This window comes from Leucoraja erinacea, chromosome 24 (assembly GCF_028641065.1).
Source record: "Leucoraja erinacea ecotype New England chromosome 24, Leri_hhj_1, whole genome shotgun sequence".
Taxonomy (NCBI): Eukaryota; Metazoa; Chordata; class Chondrichthyes; order Rajiformes; family Rajidae; genus Leucoraja; species Leucoraja erinaceus.
In genome coordinates this window covers 12,537,827-12,565,320 of record NC_073400.1, presented here as the reverse complement: position 1 = coordinate 12,565,320, position 27,494 = coordinate 12,537,827, and the positions used below count along the sequence as shown (strand labels likewise).

Genomic DNA, 27,494 nt, shown 5'->3' with positions numbered 1-27,494 from the left:
CGGGTGCAGCAGCATCTATGGAGCGACGGAAATAGGCAACGTCAGGTGAATATTCAGGTGATGGAGCTGCAGTGCACTTGCTGTCCTTGCCCTTAGTGGTTGAGGCTGCCGGATTGGGAGGTTGGATTAGGCTCGATGAGCGACAATTGTAGTTTGTACAAATTGCAGCCAGGCAATGATGTGTAGAAAGGAACTGCAGATGCTGGTATATACCAAAGATAGACACAAAGTGCAGGAGTAACTCAGCGGGTCAGGCAGCATCTCTGGAGAAAAGGAAAAGGTGAGTTTTCGGGTCGGGTAACCCTTCTTCAGACTGAAAGTAGAGGGGAGGGAACTGGAGGTCAGAAAAGGCCGGAACAGAGCAGGGTCAGCAACAGATGACCAACAAACGATGGAGCCCAATGTTAGCTGGGGAAGATGTGATCATGAAGGGATACAGGTATCTGAACAATGGAACTAGTAGGATGACTAGGTGGGGGGAGGAGAAGGGAAGGACGGGAATGCAAGGGTTACTTGAAATTAGATAAATCAGCATTCATACCGCTGGGTTGTAAGCTGCCCAAGCAAAATATGAGGTGCTGCTCCTCCATTTTGCGTGTGGCCTCACTCTGACAGTGGATGAGGCCCAGGACTGAAAGGTCAGTATGGGCACAAAAAGCTGGAGTACCTCTGCAGGTCAGGCAGCATCTCTGGAGAAAAATAAATAGGTGATGTTTCGGGTCGAAACGCTTCTTTAGCTGTGGGAATGGAAAGGGGAGCATGCCAGGAAATGATAGGAGCAAAGTCTTGGGTGGTTTATCAGGCAGACAGCTTTATTTCTGAATGGTGTTGAGTTGCTTGAGAGTTGTTGCAGATACACTTCATCAGGTGAGTGTAGAGTTTTACATCATGCTGCTGATTTTGCACGGTGGACCAAGACATGGTGGTGACAGAAACTGAGGCAATTGTTCTTGTCGCTGATGTGATCTTACATTTGAGTGACTGGTCCAATTGAGTTCTGGTCTCTGATGGCCCAAAGGATATTCTTGGTGGGGGACTTGGTGATAGTCAAGCTATTGAATGCCAAAGCAAACAAACAGTGAGATCTTCTCTTGGTGATGGTCATTCTATGGCTCTTTAGCGATGCAAATGTTACTTGTTCCAAGTCTGAATGTTTCTCTGACTATTGATTTTTTTAAAGTAGGAATTATCTGTGGTGCAATAACGAGCAAATACTCTCACTTCTGACTGCATGATGGAAGGAAGGTCACAGAAAGAGCTGAGTCTGAGGGGTTGGTGTCACATCCCTGGGCAGTCAGTGTCATATGAAGCCAGTAGTTTATTTTAGTTTAGTTAGTATAGTCTAGTTTATAAATGCAGTGTGGAAACAGGCCCTTCGGCCCACTGATTCCATGCCGACCAGCGATGAGAGGAAGATGACGTGCCTCAATGACTATCGACCTGTGGCACTAACGCCGGTGGTGATGAAGTGCTTTGAGAGGTTGATCATGGCGCAAATCAACTCCTATCTCGACAAAAACCTGGACCCACTGCAGTTCGCTTACCACCACAACAGATCAACGGTGGATGTGATCTCGCTGGCCCTCCACTCCGCTCTGGACCACTTGGACAACAAAAACTCACATGTCAGGCTGTTATTAATTTATTGCAGCTCGGCATTTAATACTATCATCCCCTCCAAGCTGGTTACCAAACTCGCAGAACTGGGTCTCTGCGCATCCCTCTGCAATTGGATCCTCGACTTCCTCATTCACAGACCACAGTCTGTTCGTATTGGTGGAAATGTGTCAGACTCGATAACAATCAGCACGGGTGCAGCTCAAGGCTGCGTTCTCAGCGCCCTGCTGTACTCACTCTATACTCATGACTGCGTAGCCGGTCATAGTGCGAACTCCATCATCAAGTTCGCTGATGTTGTGGGACGTATCACTGATGGGGATGAGTCAGAGTATAGAAGAGAGATCGAGCGACTGACCATATGGTGACAGCACAATAACCTGGCCCTCAACACCAGCAAAACCAAGGAACTGATTGTGGACTTTGGAAGGAGTAGGATGGGGACCCACAGTCCTGTTTATATCAACGGGTCGATGGTTGAAAGGGTCAAGAACTTCAAATTCCTGGGCGTGCACATCTCTGAAGATCTTTCCTGGTCCGAGAACACTAATGCAATTATCAAAAAAGCACATCAGTGCCTCTACTTCCTGAGAAGATTACGGAGAGTCGGTTTGTCAAGGAGGACTCTCTCTAACTTCCACAGATGCACAGTAGGGAGCATGCTGACCGGTTGCATCGTGGCTTGGTTCGGCAACTTGAGCGCCCTGGAGACGAAAAGACTACAAAAAGTAGTAAACACTGCCCAGTCCATCATCGGCTCTGACCTTCCTTCCATCGAGGGGATCTATCGCAGTCGCTGCCTCAAAAAGGCTGGCAGTATCATCAAAGACCCACACCATCCTGGCCACACACTCATCTCCTTGCTACCTTCAGGTAGAAGGTACAGGAGCCTGAAGACTGCAATGACCAGGTTCAGGAATAGCTACTTCCCCACAGCCATCAGGCTATTAAACTTGGCTTGGACAAAACTCTGAACATTAATAGCCCATTATCTGCTATTTGCACTTTATCAGTTTATTTATTCATGTGTGTATATATTTATATTATGGTATATGGACACACTGCTTTTGTAATCAATGCCTACTATGTTCTGTTGTGCTGAAGCAAAGCAAGAATTTCATTGTTCTATCAGGGACACATGAGAATAAACTCACTTGAACTTGAACTCCTTATACTAGTGCTATCCTACACACGAGGGACAATTTACGATTTTTATGGAAACTAATTAACCCCCTGACACATCAAATGTAACACATTAGCACATCAGTCTGAAGAAGGGTCGGTACCCTTCTTCAGACTCCAGCTGAGTTACTCCAGCACATTGTGTTTCTCTTTGCTGCCTGTACATGATGGTCTCTGCAAAAGGCAATGAAATGCAATTCATTGTGTTTTGAACAGAAAGCCTCAGTGACCTTTCATACTCAACAGTGACTGGAAAAGTATGAGATTTCAACCTTCTCCAAGTGCAACAGGAAGGATCGAGATGAATAAGATGTTCTTGTCACCGTCACCTTTGGTAAATTGGTCAGCACACTGCTCAGATGTTACCATTGTGTATGTTGCAGATTGCTAATCCATTCAGAACATCATATTGAAGTGCCGATATTGCCTTGGAATTAATGTACTGTATAACTCTTGGTAGCTCCTCAAGTTTCTTCACAAATGTCTGAAATGGAAAGTAATTTGTCTAAGATATTTTTGATAGAAATGCTCTAGCGCTGTAACAAAAGGTGGGGGAAGCAGTTATGAAGGGGAATCCTCTTAGATATACTGCTCCAGTCTAGAAACAAGGAATGCTTCTCCTGTCATTTCAATGGAGGGGAATGGCGGTGAGGGACTAAACTAAGAATTATTTAATCTGTAATAAAAAGGAACTGCAGATGCTGGTTTATACCAAAGATAGACACAACATGCTGGAGTAACGCAGCGGATCAGGCAGCATCTCTGGAGAAAATGAATAGGTGATGTATCGGGTCAGGACTAAAGAGTGAAGTGAAGAGTGAAGAAATACAGTGAGAAGCTATTGTTGCATGCTCTCCAGTGAGCAGAAAGACAATACATGATTACAATCCAGCCTTTTACGGTGTATAGATACATGATAAGGGAATAACGTTTAGTGCAAGGTAAAGCCAGCAAAGTCCAATCAAGGACAGTCTGAGGGTCAGCAATGAAGTCGATAGCAGTTCAGCACTGCTCTCTGGCTGTGGTAGTATGATTCATTTGCCTGATAACAGCTGGGAAGTCTATCCATGTATCCGTACAAGTGCCTCTTAAACATTGCTATTGTATCTACTTTGACCATCTCCCTTCTCGATATAAAAATTTACGGAGCAAATCTTCTTTGAACTAGCCCTCCCTAACTATCTGCCAATGTCCTCTAATATTTGACATAAACAGCCAGGAGAAAGAAAAAAACCTTTGATTATCTACCGTATTTATGCCTCTCATAATTGTATATACTTATTTCAAGTCGCTCCACCGCTTCTTATTCTTCAGAGTAAACAATCTATTCTATAGTCAATAGAGTCAAGAGGGTTTTATTGTCATATGTCCCAGATAGAACATTGAAATTCTTACTTGCAGCAGCACAACAGAATATTTAAACATAGTAACATCGCAAGCAACATGCGGATGAATCTCTTGTGCATCTCCACATCCATCCTGCAGTGTGGTGATCTTGTTTGCACGCAATATAAAAATATTTGGCCAGACCAAAGTTTTACATAGTTGCAGCGTGACTTCCCAAATTTTGCAATCATTGCTCCGACTGAATGAAGACAAACATACTATAACCTTCTTTACCATCCTATCCACTTGTGTTGCCATTTCAAAAAGCAATGTACTTGTACCTCAAGATCTCTCGGGCACCAAAGAAGTCCCAGTAAATATTGGGGAAGTTAGAATTACCCATTGTAATAACCCTTATTTTTACATCTTTCCATGACCTGTCTGCCTCTGGCTCCCATTGACTGTTCGACCCATATGGTCACACTGGATGAACATTCCAAGATGTCCTTTCGTAGTGCAGCCATGGTATTCACCTTGATCAGTAATGAAACTCTCCTACCTCTTTACATCCCTCTCTATCACATCTGTATCATGTCGACAACATGTTGAGAAAACCAAGGCAAAGGTCAACACATGTCATCGAGCTCATGTCAAGTGACCCAACAACAATCCGTACTGCAGCCGTGACGCTCTGTTTCTCATTGGAGGAATATGCAAGCCCCGTCTGGAGCCGTTCTAAACATGCACGCAAAGTGGACTCTGCATTGAAGACTGCCTGCAGGAAAACCACATGATGCCTGAAGCCGACAAAGGTTGAACATCTGCACGAGCTGGCTGGCTGACAAACCATCTCGAAGACATGAACGGGCAGCTGCAGTGGAACGCTTCAATGTGGACACAGACCACCGTCGCCCCCTTTGCACAATCACCAACATGCCAAGAAACGCTTGAAGAGTCGCAACAGCTTCATGGAACTAGAGCCAACCGTGCCAGGCACCATAACAAAACAACAGACGGCACCACCTGCCTTATACTACCTGGAAAACCCTAAACCGCCTCTATACTGGAGTGGAATGTCGTGGACTCAACCTGATGAAGTGGGCTTTCTCGGACTCGTGACAACTGTGGAGAGGTACAGACAATGGCCCACCTACAGACCTGCGGCAGAGAGGCATGCACTGTGGACGATCTCCGCAGAGGCACAGATGTGGCAAAGCGATGGCAGAATGTCGTCTGACACACGAGCGAACAAACATCTGTATCCTGAAACGTTCAGCTATCAGTCCTGCCCTTCTCTCACCCAAGTTACACAATTGCTAAATTATTGTAGTTTCATGCACTAGGTCAATGCCTTGCATTCAAAATAAATGCACTTCAGACTATCATCCTTGCTCTACATTAAACCATTGTTATTACGGACCTCTTTATAATGGATTATGATTATAGAGGATGGACATAGTGCTGAGTTACCCCAGCATATTGTGTCGATCTTCACCGCCGGACCTGGCAATCGACGTTATCCCCGGCCTGCACCGATAGCCCGGCAGCTTCCAGACCTGACCTACTGCCGTCACCGCCAGCCCACACAGCTTCCTCGGTCACTTCCAGGCCACGCCTGCCAGCGCCACCATCACCGTCTGCACTTCGGCCACCCCCTGGTCGTGACCGTGGACTCCGCCGATCCTTGCCTCTCCCACGGCGGCCGGCAGGCCAGGGCCGTCAACCCACCTGGATTTCAAGGCCCAATCTCAGACCGAGTGTCTGAAGAAGGGTCTCCACCCAAAACATCACCTATCCATGTTCTCCAGAGATGCTGCCTGGCCTACTTATACAATGGTACTCTTATTATTTGGTAATCCCTTAGTCGGTTACAACGGATACTCAGCAATAACAGATACCATTCCCCGCCCCCATCGTCTGTTATAACAGGGGGTTACTGTATTCATTATCTTGGTCCTGCCTGTGTTTTTATTTACCTGACTTGTAACATCTGGTCTTAATGTATGACCCTCTGTTCATTCCAAAGGCAATTTCCACAAATGCACCAGTACTACCGATCATTTGATCTGTGCAGAAGTTTTGAATCAGCCAAAAGGTTCTTCAGAATCTATCTCATCTCTCGCCATAGGTTTCTGCAACTTAAAACTACCTCAGAAAGAAGCTAAAGTAGAAATATATCAAAAAACAGCCTGTTATAAATTGATGACTCGTATAGATATGTTGAAGATTAGACGCTTGAACTGACCTTGCACATACTAAAGGGCCTGTTCCACTCAAGCGATTTTTTCGGCGACTTACCAGCACCCATTATAGTCGCAGCAGGAGACTGAAAATTTTCAACTTTGAAAATCCAGCGGTGACCAGAAAAGGGTACGACTCTTTGGGCGACTGCTTACGACCATACAGGTGTCACCCCACGACAAATGTACGGCCATCTGCAGCAACTATGATGAGTGCCGGCAAGTCGCCGAAAAAATCACGTAAGTGGGACAGGCCCTTAAGGATTTACCAAACTTCTAATCAACCTCATTGTGGTCCTTGCATTTATTTTATCTGGCCCTTACTCTGTAGTGGTAACACACTAATCTGCACTCTATTTATATTCTATTTTGTCCAACATAATGTACCTAACCTTAACCCTATAGTATAAATTGCCAGGATTGTGCGCAAACCTATCTCTTTACACATGACCATAATAAACAGATCCTAAATAGTTCATGTGATGAAAAGTCTCAACTCGAAACATCACTTCGTCCTTTTTCTCCAGCGATGCTGCCTGTCCCGCTGAGTTACTCCAGCACTTTATGTCTACCTTATGTGTAAACCAGCATCTGCAGTTCCTTCCTACACAAATAGTTCATGTGGCCAGTTTTTACTGGTGACTATTCATTCTGCTGTGCAGGCTACAAATCTGCATAAGCTGAAGATTTAGGGACAATGATGCAGATGCTGGTTTTACTAAAGAAAATATGCGGCTGGAGTAACTCAACAGGTCAAGCAGCATCTCAGGAGGCCATGAATAGGTGACATTTTGGGTCGGGCCCCTTCTTCGGTTTGAAGAACGTCCTGACCTGAAACATCGCCTATCCATGTTTTCATGAGCAGAATAAGTGAACACGAATAGGTGACGATGAACATGAACAGGTGACATTTCAGGTCAGGACACTTCTTCAAATAGAAGAAAGGTCCTGAACCAAAACGTCGCCTATCCACGTTGTCCAGAGATGCTGCCTGACTCGCTGAGCTGCTCCAGCACTCTTTAGGTTGCAAACGTGATCTCTAAAACGATGTATTGGTATCAAATTCACTTTAAATACAGAGTGATGTCGTGCAAAACTGTGTCAGACTTTAGCTCTGTGCATATTAATAACTTTTCCAATATGGTATCCAGCACAATTCATAGCTGAAGTGTGTGACCAAATGTATCAAGTGGCAGTTTCATTATCAAAATATCTATAATATTATCGATCAAACGACATCAGTGAAACTAATTTCAGGCCCCATTTGTTTTGAGGATTGGGACCATTGTAATTGCTGCAAGGTTTATAAAGAATTTTCAACCTGTGATTAATTTTGCAACTATTGAATTCCTGTGCCTGCTTCAGTTAGCCATCATGGCTTTCTGAATGTAAGCATTTAAAGTAGGAAAAAGCTTGCTTGAAATGCTCTTTATGGAGTTTATACATTAGTATAATCACATAGGGTGTCATGGTGGCGTAGCGGTAGAGCTACTGCCGTACAATGCCAGAGACCCGGGTTCGATCCTGACTACGGGCACCGTCTGTACGGAGTTTGCACATTCTTCCTGCGATTTGAGTGGGTTTTCTCTGAGAGCTTCGGTTTCCTCCCACACTCCAAAGCAGTACAGGTTTGTAGGTTAATTGGCATGGCATAAATATATAAATGTAACATTGTCCCTAGTGTGTGTAGGATAGTATTAATGTGCGGGGATCACTAGTCAGTGCAGATTGGTGGGCCGAAGGGCCTGTTTCCATGCTATATTTCCTATCTAAACTAAACTTAACCACTGGAGTTTAAAATAATTGTTTTATTCCATCTCCAAAATAGAAAAAGCCTTCAAAGGAAGAAAAATGTACATGAGCACAAAACAATAGAAAAGTTATAAAATATTTAACGATGTTAGTAATTCATTAAGCAACACACAAAGTACTGGAGGAACACAGCAGGTCTGGCAACATCAGGGGTGGGAATGGATAGGCGACATTTCGATTTGAGACCCTTCTTCATTTGCAGACGTTGCTTGAAAACCCACAGTTAATGGAAGAAATAGGAAGAGCAATGAAAATATAATCGTGTTTTTAAAGTTTTCGTATATTATGTTCCAGATGTTTATTACTGTTTGATATTACTGTGGCATTAAATGTATATTACTCCAGAATTTATTTAAGATGTACAGTATTTGAGCTACAAACAAATAAAACCTGTCAACCGACTGACAAATTCTCGAGACTGATGGCAAACAGATGGTTAAAAGTTTAAAAAGTGTTCATGAAATGTTCTCATTGGGAGTGGTGTTGAATGGTGGATATGCTGCTTCAACACTGGGTGGGACATAATGTTTACTGAATTATTGGATCATATAGTTATTATGCCAAGAAAAGCAATGAGTCAAGAATGGAAACTAGATGTCAGATTGAATAGATTCTGTTGTTTTATTCCCATTGACTTCAGAATACTGATGTTTCCCAATTGCCATTCACTAGTTTGGGTAAATGTTATTACCATGTCATAGTATTTGTGAGAACAAGATTATCTATGTGAAATGATGATGATAATCTTTAGACATGTTATATTCTATGCTATTAAATGCTGCACTGCAGTTTTGGTAGTTTTTTTATATAGAGATATATTCATAATTTGGTATGTGTAGGAAGGAACTGCAGATCAGGTTTAAATCGAAGATAGACAAAAAATGCTGGAGTAACTCAGCAGGACAGGCAGCATCTCTGGAGAGTGGAATGGATGACGTTTTGGGTCAAGACCCTCTTCAGGCTGAAGAAGGGTCTTGACCCAAAACATCACTCATTCCTTCCCACTGAGTTCCTCCAGCATTTTGTGTCTATATTCATAATTTAGTGTTATCTTGGTCTTAAAATTGCCGAGCATTAATTACTTGGCTAAATTTGCATAAATTGAGAGATTGTGTCCATTTGGTAATATTTTACACGCTGCTCTCATTTCACACAAATGGAGAAAATTTGTGACTTCCAGAAAAAAACCCCCAGCTGTTACATGAGTAACGCCAGATGGTTTTATTTACAGGAAGGGTGAGGAAATGCTTTGAGGACTTAAATCTAGAGAGTAAATCTTTCACTCCACCTTAATTTTTGCGATTATATATAAACTTATTTTTAAAAAAGGTTCTACTTTATTCAGCCATTATAAAAATTTGAAAGATGGCCAGTAGATCCGACCAAGATTGCATCTGTATAGAACATTTATCTTGCTGCTGCGGTATGTTCTTAATAGCCATTTACTATACATTGTACCATTTTGATTTTAACTGCGTGTTTAAATCAAAAGCAATTTGCAAATCGTGATCAGAATAGACAAAGCCTATTTTTAATCTTTTTCAGATTTATCGGACAATACAACTCAACTGCCAGCCATGAATGGAAATGTGCAATTAAATTCGACAAGGCACCAGTACTCTTCAGACGCTTCTCAACAACGAAACCTACAACCGAACAGAAAGCAAACCTCAGAGATATCCTCCAAACAAACAGCGAGGCAGTTTAATCCTTCAAGTTCTCCCTCAATAAATGATCTGGAGAAGGTGTCAACCCCGGGAAATGAAAGAAGTTCATTTAATGCAAATAAATCAGCAGAGGAACATAAATACCACAGTAAAACTTCCCGACACAGTGTAGAGGGCAGAGCTGAAGTATTTTTGAACAACAAGGGGCTAGATGGTTCAGTGGATGTTGGGAACTCCGAATTGTGCAAAACTGAACCAGATAGCGGAGAATTTACATACAACAGTCCAAGGATACCAAGGAAGGGAATTGGTCAGTCTTTGAATAAAACTCAGAACGTGCCGAAATTCGCATCAAAAATTCCAGACAGAGGTCCAAAGGAAGAGAAGAATGATACAAGTGGGATCAACACTAGGGGGAAAGTAGCTTCTACAAAAGCCTCTCGAATTGCTGGCTTGAACCATACGAGGAGCAGAGCTCTGAACGATGTGCAAAAGGGCATTGCAACACTCCCGCCCAGGGGAAAGTGTAAATCCAGACTCAGTATTTCAAATGATAATCTATTGCAGCTGTCCAGATGTGGAAGTGCAACAGATACAGAGAAACCCAAACACGGTTCCAGTCAAAGGCAGTGGAAATCTGATGTTAGCTGGAAGTCCTACAGTTTCTCCAATTTGCATTTAGACGACAGCGAAGATTTGTCCGAACTTTCTCTCTCCTCCATGAGTTCTCCAAAGCGTACTGTGACGGGTGGCATGAAAATGTACATCAATAGCAACGTCATCAAGCTTCCATCTCCGACACAAAACAGCCACCCCAACACAGCCACAGTAGCTCCTTTCATGTACAAGTAAGTCATATTTAACTATTAGCAACGCTTTTTAAAATGTGGAAAGTTGCAGCTCAAAGATCAACTAACCTTTTAATGTTTGTACATTTAGAATTAAAGGTTTAATGCTGCATTGTTATGTAGGCTGTTATTATTTGTGCACTCTTAAGCCCAAGATTATTTGACCTTATGCATGTTTGGTAACTAATCAACATCGAGACATAATAACTATATTTGGAAAAATGTGTATAAAAACGGGAATTTATTTTTTACTCCTGATAATTGTAATTTTAATGATTTTTGTGTTTTTCCTACCTTAGTTACCTTAGGAATTCTGCTTGCAATACGTTGTCCTGTTTCCCAAATCTTTAGGAAAGTGTGTAGGAATGAGATGCAGATATTGGTTTATACTGAAGATAGACACAAACAACTGGAGTACCTCAGTGGGTCAGGCAGCATCTCTGGAGAAAACGGATGGGTGACATTTTGGATCGGAACCCTTCTTCAGTCTGTTTAAGCGTTCCTTTGATTCGATTGAAAAAATTAGAAAATCAGGTAAAATCTGAAGGAAGACTGAATTACTGGCAGAAGTTCTAGGATTCCTGAAGTAAATAGGAATTCCGTAATGTGTGCCACAGTTAGGATGGATCTTCTCACCTTTGGACCAAGATCTGACAACTCTAAGTGGCGACTGGTGTGGGAAGCTTAAAAGACGTTTTGCTCATCCTTCAAAATGAGAGACTCTTTAGAGTTTAGAGATACAGGGTGGAAACAAGCCCTTCGGTTCCCTGAGTCCACGCCGACCATGATCCCCGTACACAAGCACTATCCTGCACACACGAGGAAACAATTTACAATCTTTATCGAAAACAATTAACCTAAAACCCTGTACGTCTTTGGAGTGTGGGAGGAAACCAGAGCACCCGGGTGAAATCCACGTGGTCATGGGTTGAATGTACAAACTCTGTACAGACGGGATTGAACCTGGGTCTCTGGCATTGTGAGGCATCAACTCTGTGCTGCAGCTGGTAGATCTGGATGGGTTAGATCCGGACGGGTTAGATCCGGACCTCGGGTGCTGTCTTTGTAGAGCATGCACGTTCTCCTGGTGACCGTCTGGGTTTCCTCCAGATGTTCCTATTAGATGTCTGGGTTTGTATGTTAATTGGCCTCTGTAAAATTGCCCCTAGTGTGTAGGGAGTTGATCTACTTCTTCTTTTGTGTGGCGTGCACAGCCTAAAGTTGTTGGACAACTTGTTCTATTTGATTTTCTGTTTGTGCACGTCGAGTTGATTGCATTAGTCGAAACAGGGCGGACCACGTGAAGGTTGCAATCTTGCACCCCTAGGGAGTTGATGAGAAAGTGGGATATCATAGAACTAGTGTGAACCCTTCGGCCCATCAAGTCCACGTCGATCATCAATCATGAATGGATGATTGATATTTGACGTGAGTGGGCCAAAGGGTCCATTTCCATGCTGTTCCCTAAATTTAAAACAAACTTAAGTTTACTCTGGATGAACACAATGAGGTGCAATGGGATAATTGAGGTGATTTATCACCTTATATTTTACCCCCTCATTCTGTTGTGTATATGACTTCTGTTTGTAAACTCTTCCAACAGAACAGATGAGATCAGGAGCTGATTATGGGCAATTTCCTATCTCCTGCTATTTTGCAACTGAGAACATTGATACATATTTTCCTAACCTGCCAATCTAACTCTGCTGGTGATTGCTTGTATGAACAGCATAATGTAATTTGACAGTGGCCTGAAATAAACTTTAAAAAAAGTTTCAGATGCGGGAAATCTGAATTCAAGGTGCTGGTAGCACCCAGCAGGTCAGGCAGCATCTGTGGAGAGATAAACAGAGTTAATGATTCAGGCCCGTGACTTTTTAAAGAGAAACATCATCAATTTTTTATGTAAATGATTAAATGCGCATGGATTTCAAGGATAAGAATAAGGAATACTGTAAGTTACTGGACCAAACATTTCCTTGGTTTCATTCTTAAGGGCCTGTCCCACTTTCACGACCTAATTCACAACCTTTTTTACTCGTGGACATTTTTCATTATGCTGAAAAACGCCCCGACCTACTTGATGCCACGAGTACCTACGACTAGCATCACGACCTGCTACGACCTACCTACGACCTGCTACGACCTACCTACGACCTCCTATGACATACCTACGATCTCCTATGACCTTGTGACGACAATGTTGCGAGTAGAGTCGAGGGCAAACTCGGCAGAGGTCGTGAATTAGGTCGTGAAAGTGTGACAGGCCCTTTAGTGTACTTAGTGGTCAACAATTCTGATCTACAGCATAGAACAGTACATCACCTGAACATGCCCCTCAGTCTACAATATCGGTATCGAAGATGATGCCTAAACAAACTAATCTTCTTTAGACTTCAGAGATTCAGAGCTGAAACAGGGCCTTTGACCCGCCACATCTGCGCTGACCAGCGAAGCCCCATTCCCTAACACTATCCTACACACAAGGGACAATTTACAATTTTACCAAAGCCAATTCACCTACAAACCTGTGAACACAGTGAACACAGGTAGATGGATACAGTGGGCTGCTGTTCTAAATGGTGTTATTTATACACATACACATATATATATAGGCACAAAAAGCTGGAGTAACTCAGCAGGACAGGCAGCATCTCTGGAGAGAAAGAATGGGTGACGTTTCAGGTCGAGACCCTTCTTCAGACTATAGTGTTAGGGAATGGGGATCACTGGTCAACGCGGACTTGGCAGCCCAAAGGCCCTGTTTCCGCTCTGTATCTCTGAAGTCCAAAGGAGATTAGTTTATTTAGGCATCATCTTGTGTACAGTATATATATACACATAAACATACAGTCATAGTACAAACGGACAAAACAAATTCACCCAAGTCTATGTAGCTTAATGCTTATTTGGAGGTTGTAGTGTTTAATAGCCTGATGGCTATAGGGAAGAAACTGTTCCTGAACCTGGACGTCACAGTTTTCAGGCTCCTACGTCTCCTATATCTTGTTCCCGATGGCAGGAGGGGAATGGGAGTGTGGGAAAGGTGATGTGGGTCTCTGATGATGTTGGCTGCCTTTTTTGAAGCAGCGACTCCCGTAAATCCCTTTGATGGTGGGCAGCCATCGGAGAGTTTTCCTCTTGATGCCTGGTGACTTCAGCTCTACCAGTCATTTTTGAAGCCACGCTATGTTACGTACCACCTCAGAAAAAGAGCTGCCACTTTCATCTCACCTCTGGAATTCAGGAGTTAAGTGGAACTGTTAACATGCAAACTGAGCTTTGGTGAGCAGGTTATTTATGAGTACATGTCATTAAATAGCATTTGAACAACACCTTGCATTGCTGATCATTGGTAGTAGATTGTCAGGGTGATAGTTGCTCCTTGTAGGCACGACACAACTCGGCAATATTTTTACACTGGATAAAGCCCCAACTTTAGTGCAAGAACATGAGTAGAGGTGAACTTGTCCAACAGCATGTCATAGAGTCATACAGCACGGAAGCAGGTCCTTCAGCCCAAGTTATCCACATTAACCAAGATGCTCCCATCTAAGCTAGATCCATTTCCTCACATTTGGTCCATATCCATTTAAACCTTTCTTATCATGGAGCACTAAAGTCAGATATTCAGTTCCAGAATCTGTGAGCCATCCAATGTTCTTAGTTTTTAGCTATCAAAATAATATAGAGTGAACCTAATCAGCTTAAGACTAGAACCTGCCAGGCTTTGTGCTGCCCCTCCACTCTTTTAGCTTTCTCCCCACACCCACCACTGCAATAAGTCTGAAGAAGGAAGGGTCTTGACCCGAAATGTCACCTATCAATGTTCTCCAGTGATACTGACTGACCCACTGAGTTTCTCCAGCATTTTGCGCCTTAATAGCTTAAGACTATTTCCGTGATGGCGGGGATATCGGGTGCAATATACAATTGATCACTTTATCCACACTGCTAACAGAATATCGTTGCAAATGCTTTAGTCTTGCCATTGGCACTTAGTTTAGTTTAGAGATACAACACGGAAACGGGCCTTTCGACCCATCGAGTCCGCACCGACCAGCGATCCCCGCACATTAACACTATCCTATATACTTTGAGTATAGGAGCAGGGAGGTTCTACTGCAGTTATACAGGGTCTTGGTGAGACCACACCTGGAGTATTGCGTACAGTTTAGGTCTCCTAACCTGAGGAAAGACATTATTGCAATCGAGGGAGTACGAGAAGGTTCACCAGACTGATTCCTGGGATGTCAGGGCTTTCATATGTTATTGCTGTACTGTTCTATGCTGTAGATCAGAATTCTTAAGGGGTTGGACAGGCTAGATGCAGGAAGATTGTTCCCGATGTTGGGGAAGTCCAGGACAAGGGGTCACAGTTTAAGGATAAAGGGGAAATCCTTTAGGACAAGATGAGAAAAACATTTTTCACACAGAGAGTGGTGAATATCTGGAACTCTCTGCCAAAGAAGGTAGTTGAGGCCAGTTCATTGGCTATATTTAAGAGGGAGTTAGATGTGGCCCTTGTGGCTAAAGGGATTGGGGTATGGAGAAAAAGCAGGTACGGGATACTGAGTTGGATGATCAGCCATGATCATATTGAATGGCGGTGCAGGCTCGAAGGGCCGAATGGCCTACTTACTCCTGCACCTATTTTCTATGTTTCTATGTTTTACTTTAGGGACAATTTAACATTTATACCAAGCCAATTAACCTATAAACCTGTTCATCTTTGTAATGTGGAATATGGGAGGAAACCGAAGATCTCTGAGAAAACTCACATGGTCATGGGGAGAAGGCACAAACTGCGTACAGACAGCACCCGTAGTCGGGATCAAATCTGGATCTCTGGTTCTGTAAGGCAGCAACTCTACCGCTGCGCCACCGTGCCAACTCAGTTACAAAAATTGTCAATGCATTATTTAAATGTTTGATGATAATTGTACTGACTAAGACATGTTATACCTCTGCTAATGACTGCTTCTCAGTGGTGGCTGTTCATATCAGCTGTAATCCTTTCAAAAGTATAATTGGTATAATTTGAAATTATCTATTGGAACAAATTTGCTTTTAAGATCAATTTTGAGTTTTTGCCAGCAATTGATTTGTTTGATAGCTGGATGATAAGTGAAATATCATTGTCACAGCGTATAGTTTAGTTTAGTTTAGAGATACAGTGTGGAAACAGGCCCTTCGGCCCACCGTATCCACGTTGACCTGCGATCCCCATTACACCAGCACACACTACACACTAGGGACAATTTACCATTTTTACCGGACAGAGATGCTGCCTGACACGCTGAGTTACTCTCACACTTTGTGTCTATCTCCATAGATAGTTTATGTGACTGTCAACACAGTTTTTGACTGACTGAATTAATTGAAAAATACAGCATGGAAAAATACCCTTTGGCCCACCGAGTCCATGCCGACCATTGATCACCCTTTCTCTGTAGTTCTATGTTGTCCCACTTTCACATCCACTCCCAAGACACCAGGGACAATTTACAGAGGCCTAATTAACCTACGAAATGGGAAGAAACCAGAACACCCGGAGGAAACCCACACGGTCACTGGGATAAAGTGCAAACTCCACACAGCCAGGACCCAAGGTCGGGATCGAACTCATGGCCTTTGGCACCGTGAGACAGCAGCTGTACCAGCTACACCACTGTGCTGTCTTTGTCACAGTATCTGTCCTCAATGTTCTTAAACTGTCGGCATTCTTTGCTAAATCAGACTTGGTATTCTTGTGTTGTTTAATGTATATACTTTAAGAATATGTGCGGCACGGTGGTGCAACAATAGAGTTGTTGCCTTACAGCTCCAGAGGCCTGGGTTCGATCCTGATTATGGGTGCTATCTGTATGGAGTTTGTACGTTCTCCTCGTGACTTGCTTGACAAAGACGTACAGGTTTGTAGGTTAATTAGCTAGGTAACATTGTAAATTGCCTCTAGTGCATGAAGGATAGTGTTAGTGTGCAGGGATCGCTGGTCGGCGCGGACTCGGGGGGCCAAAGTGGCTGTTTCTGTGCTGGATCTCTAAACTAAACTAAACTAGAATCGCAATACCGGCATCTTCCCACAAATATTCTCCTTCTCAACCATAATTAAGGTGAACAATATTTCCTTAATTTTATTTTATTTCCATGTGGCAACATGCGCTTCTTTTTATACCTTCCCTTTTTATTGTATTCTTTACCACTTTCCTATTTATCATTGAAACAGATATGATGATCCTGCTTTATTCCACCCTGTGGTAGAATTGAATATTACAATATTTAAATATAATTCCAATCATTATTATGGTTGCATCTTGTTCTATAAAAAAGAACTATGCATCAGCCTACAGAAAAATATTTTACATATGGTCTTATATGATCGTACAGAAACACATAACATTCTATAGGGATTGGAAAGGCTCGATGCAGGAAAAATGTTCCAGATGTTGGGGGAGTCCAGAACCAGGCAGGGGTCACAGTTCAACAATAAGGGTTAGGCCATTTAGGACGGAGATGAGAAAAAAACGTTTTCATCCAGAGAGTTGTGAATCTGTGGAATTCTCTGCCACAGAAGGCAGTGGAGGCCAATTCACTGGATATATTCAAGAGAGAGTTAGATATAGCTCTTAGGGCTATTGAAATCAAGGGATATGGGGAGCTAGCAAGAACGGGGTACTGATTTTGGATGATTAGTCATGATCATATTGAATGGCGGTGCTGGCTCGAAGAGCCGAAGAGCCTACTCCTGCACCTATTTTTTATGTTTCTATTGCCTAAATTGGTCTATTGTTCACTACTGCAATTGTCTATTGATTAGTCTGATTGTTTTTTTATTTATATGCTGATCTTTTTTTGTTGTTCATTATGGGTTTTGCAGAGTGATATGTTTATATATCTGTTGTGCTGCTGCAAGTATGAATTTCATTATTCAGTTTTGGATCATATGACAATAAAACACTTCAACTTGCATATTTCCATGTTTGCTGGTGATATGGAAGGGGGCTTTTTGCCCCCATCAAATCCATGATACCCCTCATAGAAATACTATCACTAATTATTTCCCCGTGATCTTTTCTTCCCCCCCGCCCAAAAAAAAAAAGAACAGTAAGTCATCTTTGATCCTGGAATTAATTTACCATTGGAAGTCACCTATAAGTATTAACTGTACTTACTAATCAATTGATGCAGTGGAAAAGCAGAACCTTAATTTCCCGTTTTATTAATACCATGAGGTGCTTATAGGTTCAATCTACATCACATAAAAATCACTGAGAAACATTGCTAAAGACTATGGTTACAATAGCGCGACCTCACTGCAACTATAATTCTATTGACGGTGCATGTGTGAATGTGCCGTGTGCTTCATTCTACTTCAGTGTGAGGGAAGTACCTGCAAACATTGAACACTAATGCCATGTTCAGTCATGTGTCTCCTGAGTAGCTGGATAACATGAGGTGACTGTACATCAACGTTGATTTGCGGACTTAGAGAGACTTAAGGACTTGGAGAGAACTTTTACCTAACAACAGCATGGTCTGAAGAAGGGTCCTGACCCAAAACATCACCTTCTTTTTTTTCTTCCTGCGAATGAAACATAAACCAAAGGAACAGTTAACGCCACTTTGGCGACCTAATTTGCGAGTTTAGAAGAGTTTGCGCTTGCCACAAACTCGCAGCATGGTCAACACGTGGTCCTAGGAGGTCACTGTAACTCTCCTTCATGCTTGAGAGAATTTCCCGCATACTCGCGGCCTCAGTTTGGTCGAGGAAAATTTTTAAGCACGCTGAAAAATTTTCCACGAGTAAAAATTGGTCGGCATTGTTCTTTTGAACTCGTAGTGCAGTGGTAGTGGGGTCGCCATGTAGTTATAGGCAGTTGAGGTAGCTGTAGGCAATCCCCTTTGATGACCGGGCATTTTAATTGGCTCATTGGAGTTTTCAGAACTAAGGAAAACCGACCGGTAATGTTAAATGTCCGCTAAACGGGTGTGAATTTCAGACAGCGCTCCCCCATTTTCCCTGGCCCCCGCCTTTGCGATGTTTTTGTGTGTGTGTGTGTGTGTGCTGATGGTCGATCCAGCTCGCGGTTTCATCGCTCACAGTCGATCCAGCTCAAGGTTTTTCAGGCGAGTTCCCTCAAGCTTGAAGGTCGAAGACAGTTGCTGAAAAGTTGCGTAAGTGGGACAGGCCCTTAAGATCTCAAGCCGGTTGTTGAGCAACCAGGTTGTTGTCTCTCCGTCAATGTCTGACAGGCCCTGAGCTCCATTTGGTGGGTGGTAGAGCAGGCACCCAGAGATGACATGGTTGGCTGTCTGTTGTTCTGCTCTACATTCACAGGCTGGGCTCTGGCAGAGTCCCCATCTCCAAATCACCGAAGCATATTCTCCAGGTTTGCTGCCTGACCCGCTGAGTTACTCCAGCACTTTGTTCTGACGACGGGTGCTGTCTGTACAGAGTTTGTATATTCTCCCTGTGACCTCGTGGGTTTTCTACAGGAGCTCCTGTTTCCTTCCACATACCAAGACGTACAGGTTTGTAGGTTAATTGGCGTTGGTAAAATAAATTGTCTAAAATCTAAACATGCAAACTCCTCAGCATCCGATGCCAGGGTTGAACCCGGTCATTGATTCTGTGAGGCAGCAGCATAACCAGCTGTGCCACTGTGTCATTGCATGAATATTGAAGCAGTTGCTCTGACATTAGTTGAATTGGAATATGGCCCTAGGTGTATTTGGGCTGCTGCAATGAGTCCTTGGTTTCCATCTCCTGGGTGGATTCCTCTTTCAGTAGCGGTTCCTTTTCCATAGTGATTGTTTCCATGGTACCTCTGCACTGTTGATGTATAACTAACTCCAATTCTTGCTCCATCTCCTGCCCCAGTTGTTTAAGCTGATCACCTTGAACCCCAGCTCAACACGTCCCTGTTAATTGCACTGACAAACCTTTTGATGATCTTGATGTTCTCCATTACCCATCGACAATCATCTCACTGGCTGCCCACTCACACCTCCCCCATACATATCTTCTCTAGTTCTCCTGTGCTCCTCACAATCTTTCCCCAATTCTCTTTACCTCACCCATTGGAATCCTCACTCCACTGCCTGCAATTTTGTATATAAAAAGTGTTTGCACATGATAGAATTCTACTCATTCAGCCTTATTCCAATATTATAACTGGATATGCTTTACAAAGCTAATAAGAGACCCTCATAACAACACTTTAATTGGCTGAGATAGACACAAATTGCTGGACTAACTCAGCAGGACAAGACTGAGTTGCTGCCTGACCCGCTGAGTTACCCAGCATTTTGTGCCTATCTTCGGTGTAAACCAGTTCCTTCCGACACTTCCTATACCATGACATAGAGTTTCTCTTCTCTCGCCTCTGCCTCCGTGCTGTTTTCTATGGGAAGAATTCCCCTCCATCCAGTGATGACCCCTTCTCCCATCTCCACAGGTCCCCCTCCCCTTAGACTCCCCAGGACAGACTTCTACCATCAGTCTGAAGAAGGGTTTTGACCCGAAACGTTGCCCATTTCCTTCACTCCATAGATGCTGCTGCACCCGCCGAGTTTCTCCAGCATTTTTGTCTACCTTCTACCCTCTCTAGACTTCTTTATTTCTAACTGTCGGCATGACATCAATCGTCTCAACTTTTCCACTCCCCTTCCAACTTCAATCTCACCCCATCTGAACATACAGCCCCTCTCACTGTGCAGCAGCCCTGACATAATCAAACCCGCTGACAAGGGAGGTGCCGTGGTAGTCTGGCTGAGGCCAGGCGACAACTCTCAGACATCTCCTCCTACTTATCCTTGGACCATGATCCCACAGATGAGCACTTGGCCTTAATCTCACACACCATTACTGATTTCATCACTTCTGGCTCTCTGCCTTCCACAGCCTCCAACCTTATCGACTCCCAGCCCCGCACAGCCCGGTTTTACCTTCTCCCCAAAATCCACAAACACAACTGCCCTGGCAGACCCATTGTTTCTGCCCGCTCCTGTCCCACGGAAATTCTTTCCATGTACTTCGATTCCATCCTATCCCCCCCGGCCCAATCTCTCCCGACCTATGTCCAAGATACCTCACATGACCTTCTTCTCTCTAATGACTTCCGCTTTCCGAGCCCCCACTCCCTCATCTTTACTATGGATGTGCAGTCACTCTACACCTCCATCTCCCACCAGGAAGGCCTTAAAGCCCTCCATCCTTTCCTCGACCGCAGAACCATGCAATTTCCCTCTACTAACACTCTACCCCACCTGGCGGAGCTGGTCCTCACCTCAACAACTTCTCCTTTGACTCCTCCCACTTCCTCCAAGTCCAAGGCTTAGCTATGTGCACCCGCATGGGCCCCAGCTATGCCTGCCTCTTTGTAGGGTAAGTCGAACACTGTTCCAAGCGTACACTGGCCCTATCATTGAACTCTACCTCCATTACACTGATGACTGCATTGGTGCTACCTCCGGCACCCATGCAGAACTCATGGACTTCATCAACTTCACCACCAATTTTCATCCTGGACTCAAATTTACTTGGACCATCTCCAACAGCTCCCTCCTCTATCTTGATCTCACAGTCTCCCGCACAGGAAAAATAGACTATTGATTGACGTCTCTTACAAACCCACTGACACCCACAACTATCTTGACTACACATCTTCTCACCCTGCTTCCTGCAAAGACTCTATATCCTACTCCCAATTCCACCGTCTATGCCGCATCTGCGCCCAAGATGAGGTGTTCATTACTAGAACATCCGAGATGTCCACATTCTTTAGGGAACGAGGGTTTCCCCCTCCCATCGTAGGTGAGGCCCTCACTCATGTCTCCTCGGTACCCCGCAGCTCCGCCCTTGCTCCCCCTCCCGCTAGTCGCAACAGAGACAGTGTCCCCCTAGGCCTTACCTTCCACCCCAACAGCCGTCGCATACAACATATAATCCTCTGAAATTTCCACCACCTCCAACGGGATCCCATCACTAGCCACATTTTCCCATCTCCACCTTCTGCAGAGACCGTTGCCTCTGCAACTCCCCGGTTAATTCATTGCTTCCCACACAAGCAACCCCCTCCACAGGTACCTTCCCTTGCAACCGCAGAAGATGCAACACCTGTCGCTATACCTCCTCCCTCAACAGTCCTTCCAGGTTAGGCAGAGGTTCACTTGCACCTCCTCCAAACTCATCTACTGTATCCGTTGTTCAAGATGTGGACTCATACATCGGCGAGACCAAACGCAGGCTGGGCGATTGTTTCGCGGAACACCTTCGCTCAGCCCGCCTGAACACCCGGTTGCTGGATAATTTAATTCTCCTTCCCATTCCTACACAGACCTTTCTGTTCTTGGTCTCCTCCATTGTCAGAGTGAGGCTAAACACGTTGGAGGAACAGCATCTCATATTTTGCTGGGGCAGCTTGCAGCCCAGTGGTATGAATTTTGATTTCTCTCACTTCAGGTGACCCCAGCATTCCTTCTCTCTCTATCCCTCCCCCACACAAACCGCACTAGCTTCTCATTTTCACCCAACAAACAGTTTACAATGGCCTGTTTCCTGTATCATCGTTACTTTTTTACATATCTTTCATTCATTGTTCTTTATCTCTCCACATCATCATCTATATCTCTCTTCCCTTATCTCTAACAAGTCTGAAGAAGGGTCTCGACCTGAAACGTCAGCCATTCCTTCTCTCCAGAGATGCTGCCTGTCCTGCTGAGTTACTCCAGCTTTTTGTGTCTATCTTCCTACATTTAAATTGGCTTTTCAGGCCTGGTACAATATTTAGCTTATTCGTTCTCATCTCCTTTACTGGTTGGTTGAAATCTTCATCGATATATCTGCAACTTTTATTTTGTGCTCACGACTGTGTGATATGTGGAGAGTAAATTTGGTTCTGAAGAAATGTTAGATTACATTTGCATTTTACAGGAGGACTATAATAATTGTGGCAAGCTTTGAAAAGAGCAGAATCAGGACTCTGATATACTGATGTTGATGGATGCAAACATTTTAACTGAGGCAAAGTTCAAATAAAAATGTGATGGAGTACCACATTAATATGGGACCACATAAAGAAGGATTAATCTGTGGCAGCATTAAGGCACCCAGCTGGAAAACACATAAGCAAGCTAAAGTTCGACATATGGTTGATTACCCTCACTTAAATATTAATGCATGGCCTGCACATGCTAGTTTTATATAACTTGGACCTTCCCCAAAAAGTTTGAATCTCTAGCCCCTGTTGGTTGTGATAAGTTTCCTCCCAATATGACTATCCTGAACTTTATCTGGTTAACCGATTAAACTGAAAGACTTTTCTGTTGGAATAAAGCCATCACAAATTCAATCTTCTGGGTAGACTTTAAAAAGGAAGTATTGCAAATTTTTATGGTATAATAAATAGGAAAGCGATCTTTTTTTTCCAATATCGCTTCTCCAATGTTACTCGGGAAGCATGAGCTGCTTTGAAAAAAAAATCTGTTCCGATGAATTATTATTTCAAAGTTGGGTTTGTCTGCAAAATTTTCACTTTGTCAACATTTCAGTATCGATCCATTTGGCAATATTTTTTCTTCTGGATGGTTATATTATTTGTCTTTTATTTTGTATAGCTGAGACTTTGAGCTACATTTTTTGAAACCTATAACCTATAAGTGTATGGCGCAGCAGTAGAGTCGCTGCCTTACAGCGCTTGCAGTGCCAGAGACGCGGGTTCGATCTCGACTACGGGTGCTGTCTGTACGGAGTTTGTACGTATATGTTCTCCAATTGGCCGTGTGCGTTTTCTCCGAGATCTTCAGTTTTCTCCCACATTCCAAAGGTACAAGTTTGTAGGTTAATTGGCTTGGGTTTTTATACTTGGTATAAGTGGAAATTGTCCCCAGTGTGTGTAGGCCTTTGTGTTAATGTGCAGGGATCGCTGGTTGGCACAAACTCAGTGAGTCAAAGGGCCTGTTTCCATGCTGTATCTCTAAATTAAACTAAACTAAATTAAACCAGTGTCTTAATGTGATTGGTACAATTACGAGGCAAAACTATCAAAATTGCCAGGTTTTGCAATTACAAGCTTCATTAAAGCAGCCAAGCAACTACAGAAAGATGAGAGGTGATCTTATAGATCTTATAGAGGTGCCTAAGCTGATGAGGGGAATAGGTTGGGTTAATATATAAAGTCTTTTACCCAGAGTAGGGTAATCAAGAAACAGACAACTTAGGTTTAAGGTGCAGATAGGCACAAAAAGCTGGAGTAACTCAGTGGGACAGGCTGCATCTCTGGAGAGAAGGAATGGGTGACCTTTCGCCATCCATTCCTTCTCTGCAGAGATGCTGCCTGGCCCGCTGAGTTACTCCAGCTTTTTGTGCCTATCTTTGGTTTAAACCAGCATCTGCAGTTCCTTCTTACACAAAGGTTTAGAAGGATATGGGCCAAGCGCAGGTTGTTAGGACTAGTGGAGACAGGGCAACTTGGTCAAGTTGGGCTAAATGGATAAATCATGCTGTATGTCTCTTTAAGAAGAAATAAGCAATGCTTATCAGGTTTGTAGGGTTGTAATAAAACTGCATTACGATCGCAAAAATGATTAGAAGCACAATTGTATTAAAAATGCAACATACAAATAGGTCTTTGAAACCAATCAATACATTTTGATGTTTATCCTCCATTGGAATGGAACTTTGCCCTTGTCAGTTTCCTTCTTCTTTTATCCCAGTTTCAGTTTTCTAAGCTATTAAATGTTAATATTATCACAGCATTAATTGTTTACTTCACTCAACGATTCCATTATGCTTTCTGCCCAAATCAATTGTAATAAACCTTGTATCTATAATCACTCATGTTGATCCTCAGCGATTGAAAAAAGTTTGTTTCTGACTACTGTCTCCTCCATTTTACAAAAAAACTCCCACGTGCTCTCCTCTTACCAGCACAGCGGTAGAGTTGCTACCTGACAGCGCCAGAGACCCGCGTTCGATCCTGACTATAGGTGCTGTCTGTATGGAGTTTGCATGTTCTTCCTGCGACTGTGTGTGTCTTCTCAGGGTGCTCCAGTTTCCTTCCACATTTCAAAGGCATGCGGGATTGTAGGTTAATCATCTTCATTAGATTATCCCAAGGGTGCTGCTTCCACTTCTTCTTCTTGCGTATGGCGTGCACAGCCTAAAGTTGTAGGACAACTATTTGATCTTATTTGATTGTGCACACCAGATTGATTGCATTCGCCGAAACAGGGCGGACCACGTGAAGGTTGCAATCTCCCACCCCTCCCAAGTGTGCAAGATAGAACTAGTGTACTGGGTGATTGTTGGTCAGCGTGGACTCGGTATCAAAACTGAAATACCTGTAAGCCATCTGCCTCCTATGTTGACAGAAAAATCTAACCCACTCTCCACACCCTGGGGACAATTTACAAAGGGCAATTAATGTGTAAACCCGCACGTCATTTGGACATGAGAGGAAACCGGAGCACCCAGAGGAAACCCACCGGGTCACAGGTAGAACATGCAAACTCCTCACAGATGGCATACAAGGCTAAATCGAACCCGAATCCCTTGTGCAGTGTGGCAGTAGCTCTACCAGATGTGCCACTGTGCCATCCATAATCTTGTGTGGTTGTGAAGAAAAATGAGCAATATTAGAAATACTGTACCTTCTTTTGTCTTGTACCAACTAACTGAGGAGGTTAGTCTGACCATTGCTGGTCGGAACAACGCATGCTTGGTTCAACCCCTATTGTGTTCGCTATTTAGATAGACTTTTTAACAACTTATTTTAAAGTTTATGCTAAATAAAAGTTACTACTTTAAAATACTAACTTTTACTAGTCTTAAAGGATCCCTGCTTGTTAATTATGAGTAAATTCTGTTAAATTAGACTTTGTGTTAATCTGAAACAGCTGCAAATATGAATACACTGTTGTTTTCCGATGAGGTATTTTACACTGCTGCATTCACTTGAAGTGGTTCAATTGGGTAAAAAGCCAATTGAATTTACATTAAAATTCTGTAGCCTTTTCATCAACATGGTTTACCACAGGTCTCTGAGGCTGTGTCGTTTTAATGCCTGTTCGGTCAAAGTTTTATTTGTCCCTGATTTGAAATCCAGTTAACGTTGAGCCCATACATATCAGTGTAAGTGTTTGGTAATTTATTATGGTAAACATGACGAAAAACAAGGCAAATGCAAGTGGCCTAGCAATTCAATAATATGGAACTTCTCCTTTCAAAGCTGCAACATTGACTGAGTGTGAAATGTGATTGCTACCTTCAGGCACATGATCAATCTTTGGTTAGCTGCGTGTGTGCATGTGATCCAATCAATACAATACAATACAATCAGTTTTATTCGTCACATTGCACATAAAGTGCAAGTGAAATGAATTTGCCAAAAGTGCAAGTGAAATGAATTTGCCAGCAGCTGTACAATGAGAAAGAACACACAAAAACACAACAAAATTTTAACACAAACATCCACCACAGCATTCATCACTGTGGTGGAAGGCACAAAATTTGGCCAGTCCTCCTCCATTTCCCCCCGTGGTCGGGACCTCAACCCTCCGCAGCCACCGCTGCGGGCGTCCAGATGATAAAAGTCAAGGTAAGTCCTGAATCGGTGCCTCCCCCACCGGAGACCGCGGCTTCAGATTGGTGTAGGCCGCAGGCCAGCGGTCAGTGATTTAGAGTTTGCGCCGCAGCCAGAAGCACTGCAGACCGCAGGGCCGGCAGTCGAAGTCGAAGCTCCCCTCCAGGGATCCCCAACGAGGAACCCCGCTCCCGATGGCAAGTCCATGCCGCGCCCGCGGTAAAAGTAGGCCGCGGGCCGGCAGTCGGAGTGGAAGCTTCTTCCTCTCCCGGGTCCCCAACGTGAGATCCCGGGCTGTAGACGCTGCGCCAGCTGGAGCTGTGCAGACTGTCCAGCGAAACGGAGCGCTCCCCTCCGGTGAGCCCCAGCGAGGGCTCGCCCGCTCCACGCCGAGAGTCCGCGCTGCGCCCGCCGCTGAAGCCCCGGGCGCGTCTCCAGGAAAGGCCGCACCGATCCTCGTTGTTAGGCCACGGGGGAGGCGACCTGGAAAAAGTCGCCTCTCCGTGGAGGAGGCGACCAAAGCGGTTTCCCCCTCACACCACCCCCCCCCCAACACAAAACACACAAAGAAACATTAAAAACATACATTTAAACACACTAAAAAAAGGTGAAAAAAACTGACACGCTGCTGGCAGGGCACCGGCTTGCTGCGCCCCCACCGACACGTTTATGTTTAGGCTTGCACTAGTGGTGACAATCCATGCGGCACTGCCCTGAAAGAAAACGGTCTCATGCCTGTATCATAGAGTCATACAGTGTGGCCCTTCGGCCCAACCTGCCGCGCCGACCAACATGTCCCATCTACACTCGTCCCACCTGCCTGTGTTTGGTTCATATCCCCCTAATCCTGTCATATCCATGTGCTTATCTAAGTGTTTCTTAAGTGTTAAAATAATACCCGCTCCAACTACCTCCTCTGGTAGCTCATTCTATATACCCACCACCCTTTGTGTAAAAAGGTTACCCTTCAGGTTCCTATTAAATCTTTAACCCCTCACCTTCAACCTCTGTCTGATTCTTGATTCTGCCTACTCTGGACAAGAGACTCTGTGCATTTACTCAATCTATTACTCTCATGATTTTGTACACCTAACACATCTAAGCATTATGCTAAAACCATAATACATAGGAACAGACTATTTATCCCATGAAGTCTACTTTTTCTTTTTCCTTTTTAAATCTAATCTCTTTTTCCCAATCAACCACACTTTCCTG

At 43.8% G+C, this 27,494-nt stretch overlaps 1 protein-coding gene across 1 annotated transcript in view; it reads left to right on the top strand.

Moving 5' to 3' along the window:
* LOC129708650 (neuron navigator 1-like) overlaps positions 1 to 27,494 on the top strand; it is a 512,158-nt gene that overhangs the window by 131,133 nt on the left and 353,531 nt on the right. The window contains exon 5 of the mRNA XM_055654539.1: positions 9,723 to 10,692. Within this exon, the coding sequence (XP_055510514.1) occupies positions 9,723 to 10,692 (970 nt within the window). The remainder of the gene's footprint in view (positions 1 to 9,722; positions 10,693 to 27,494) is intronic.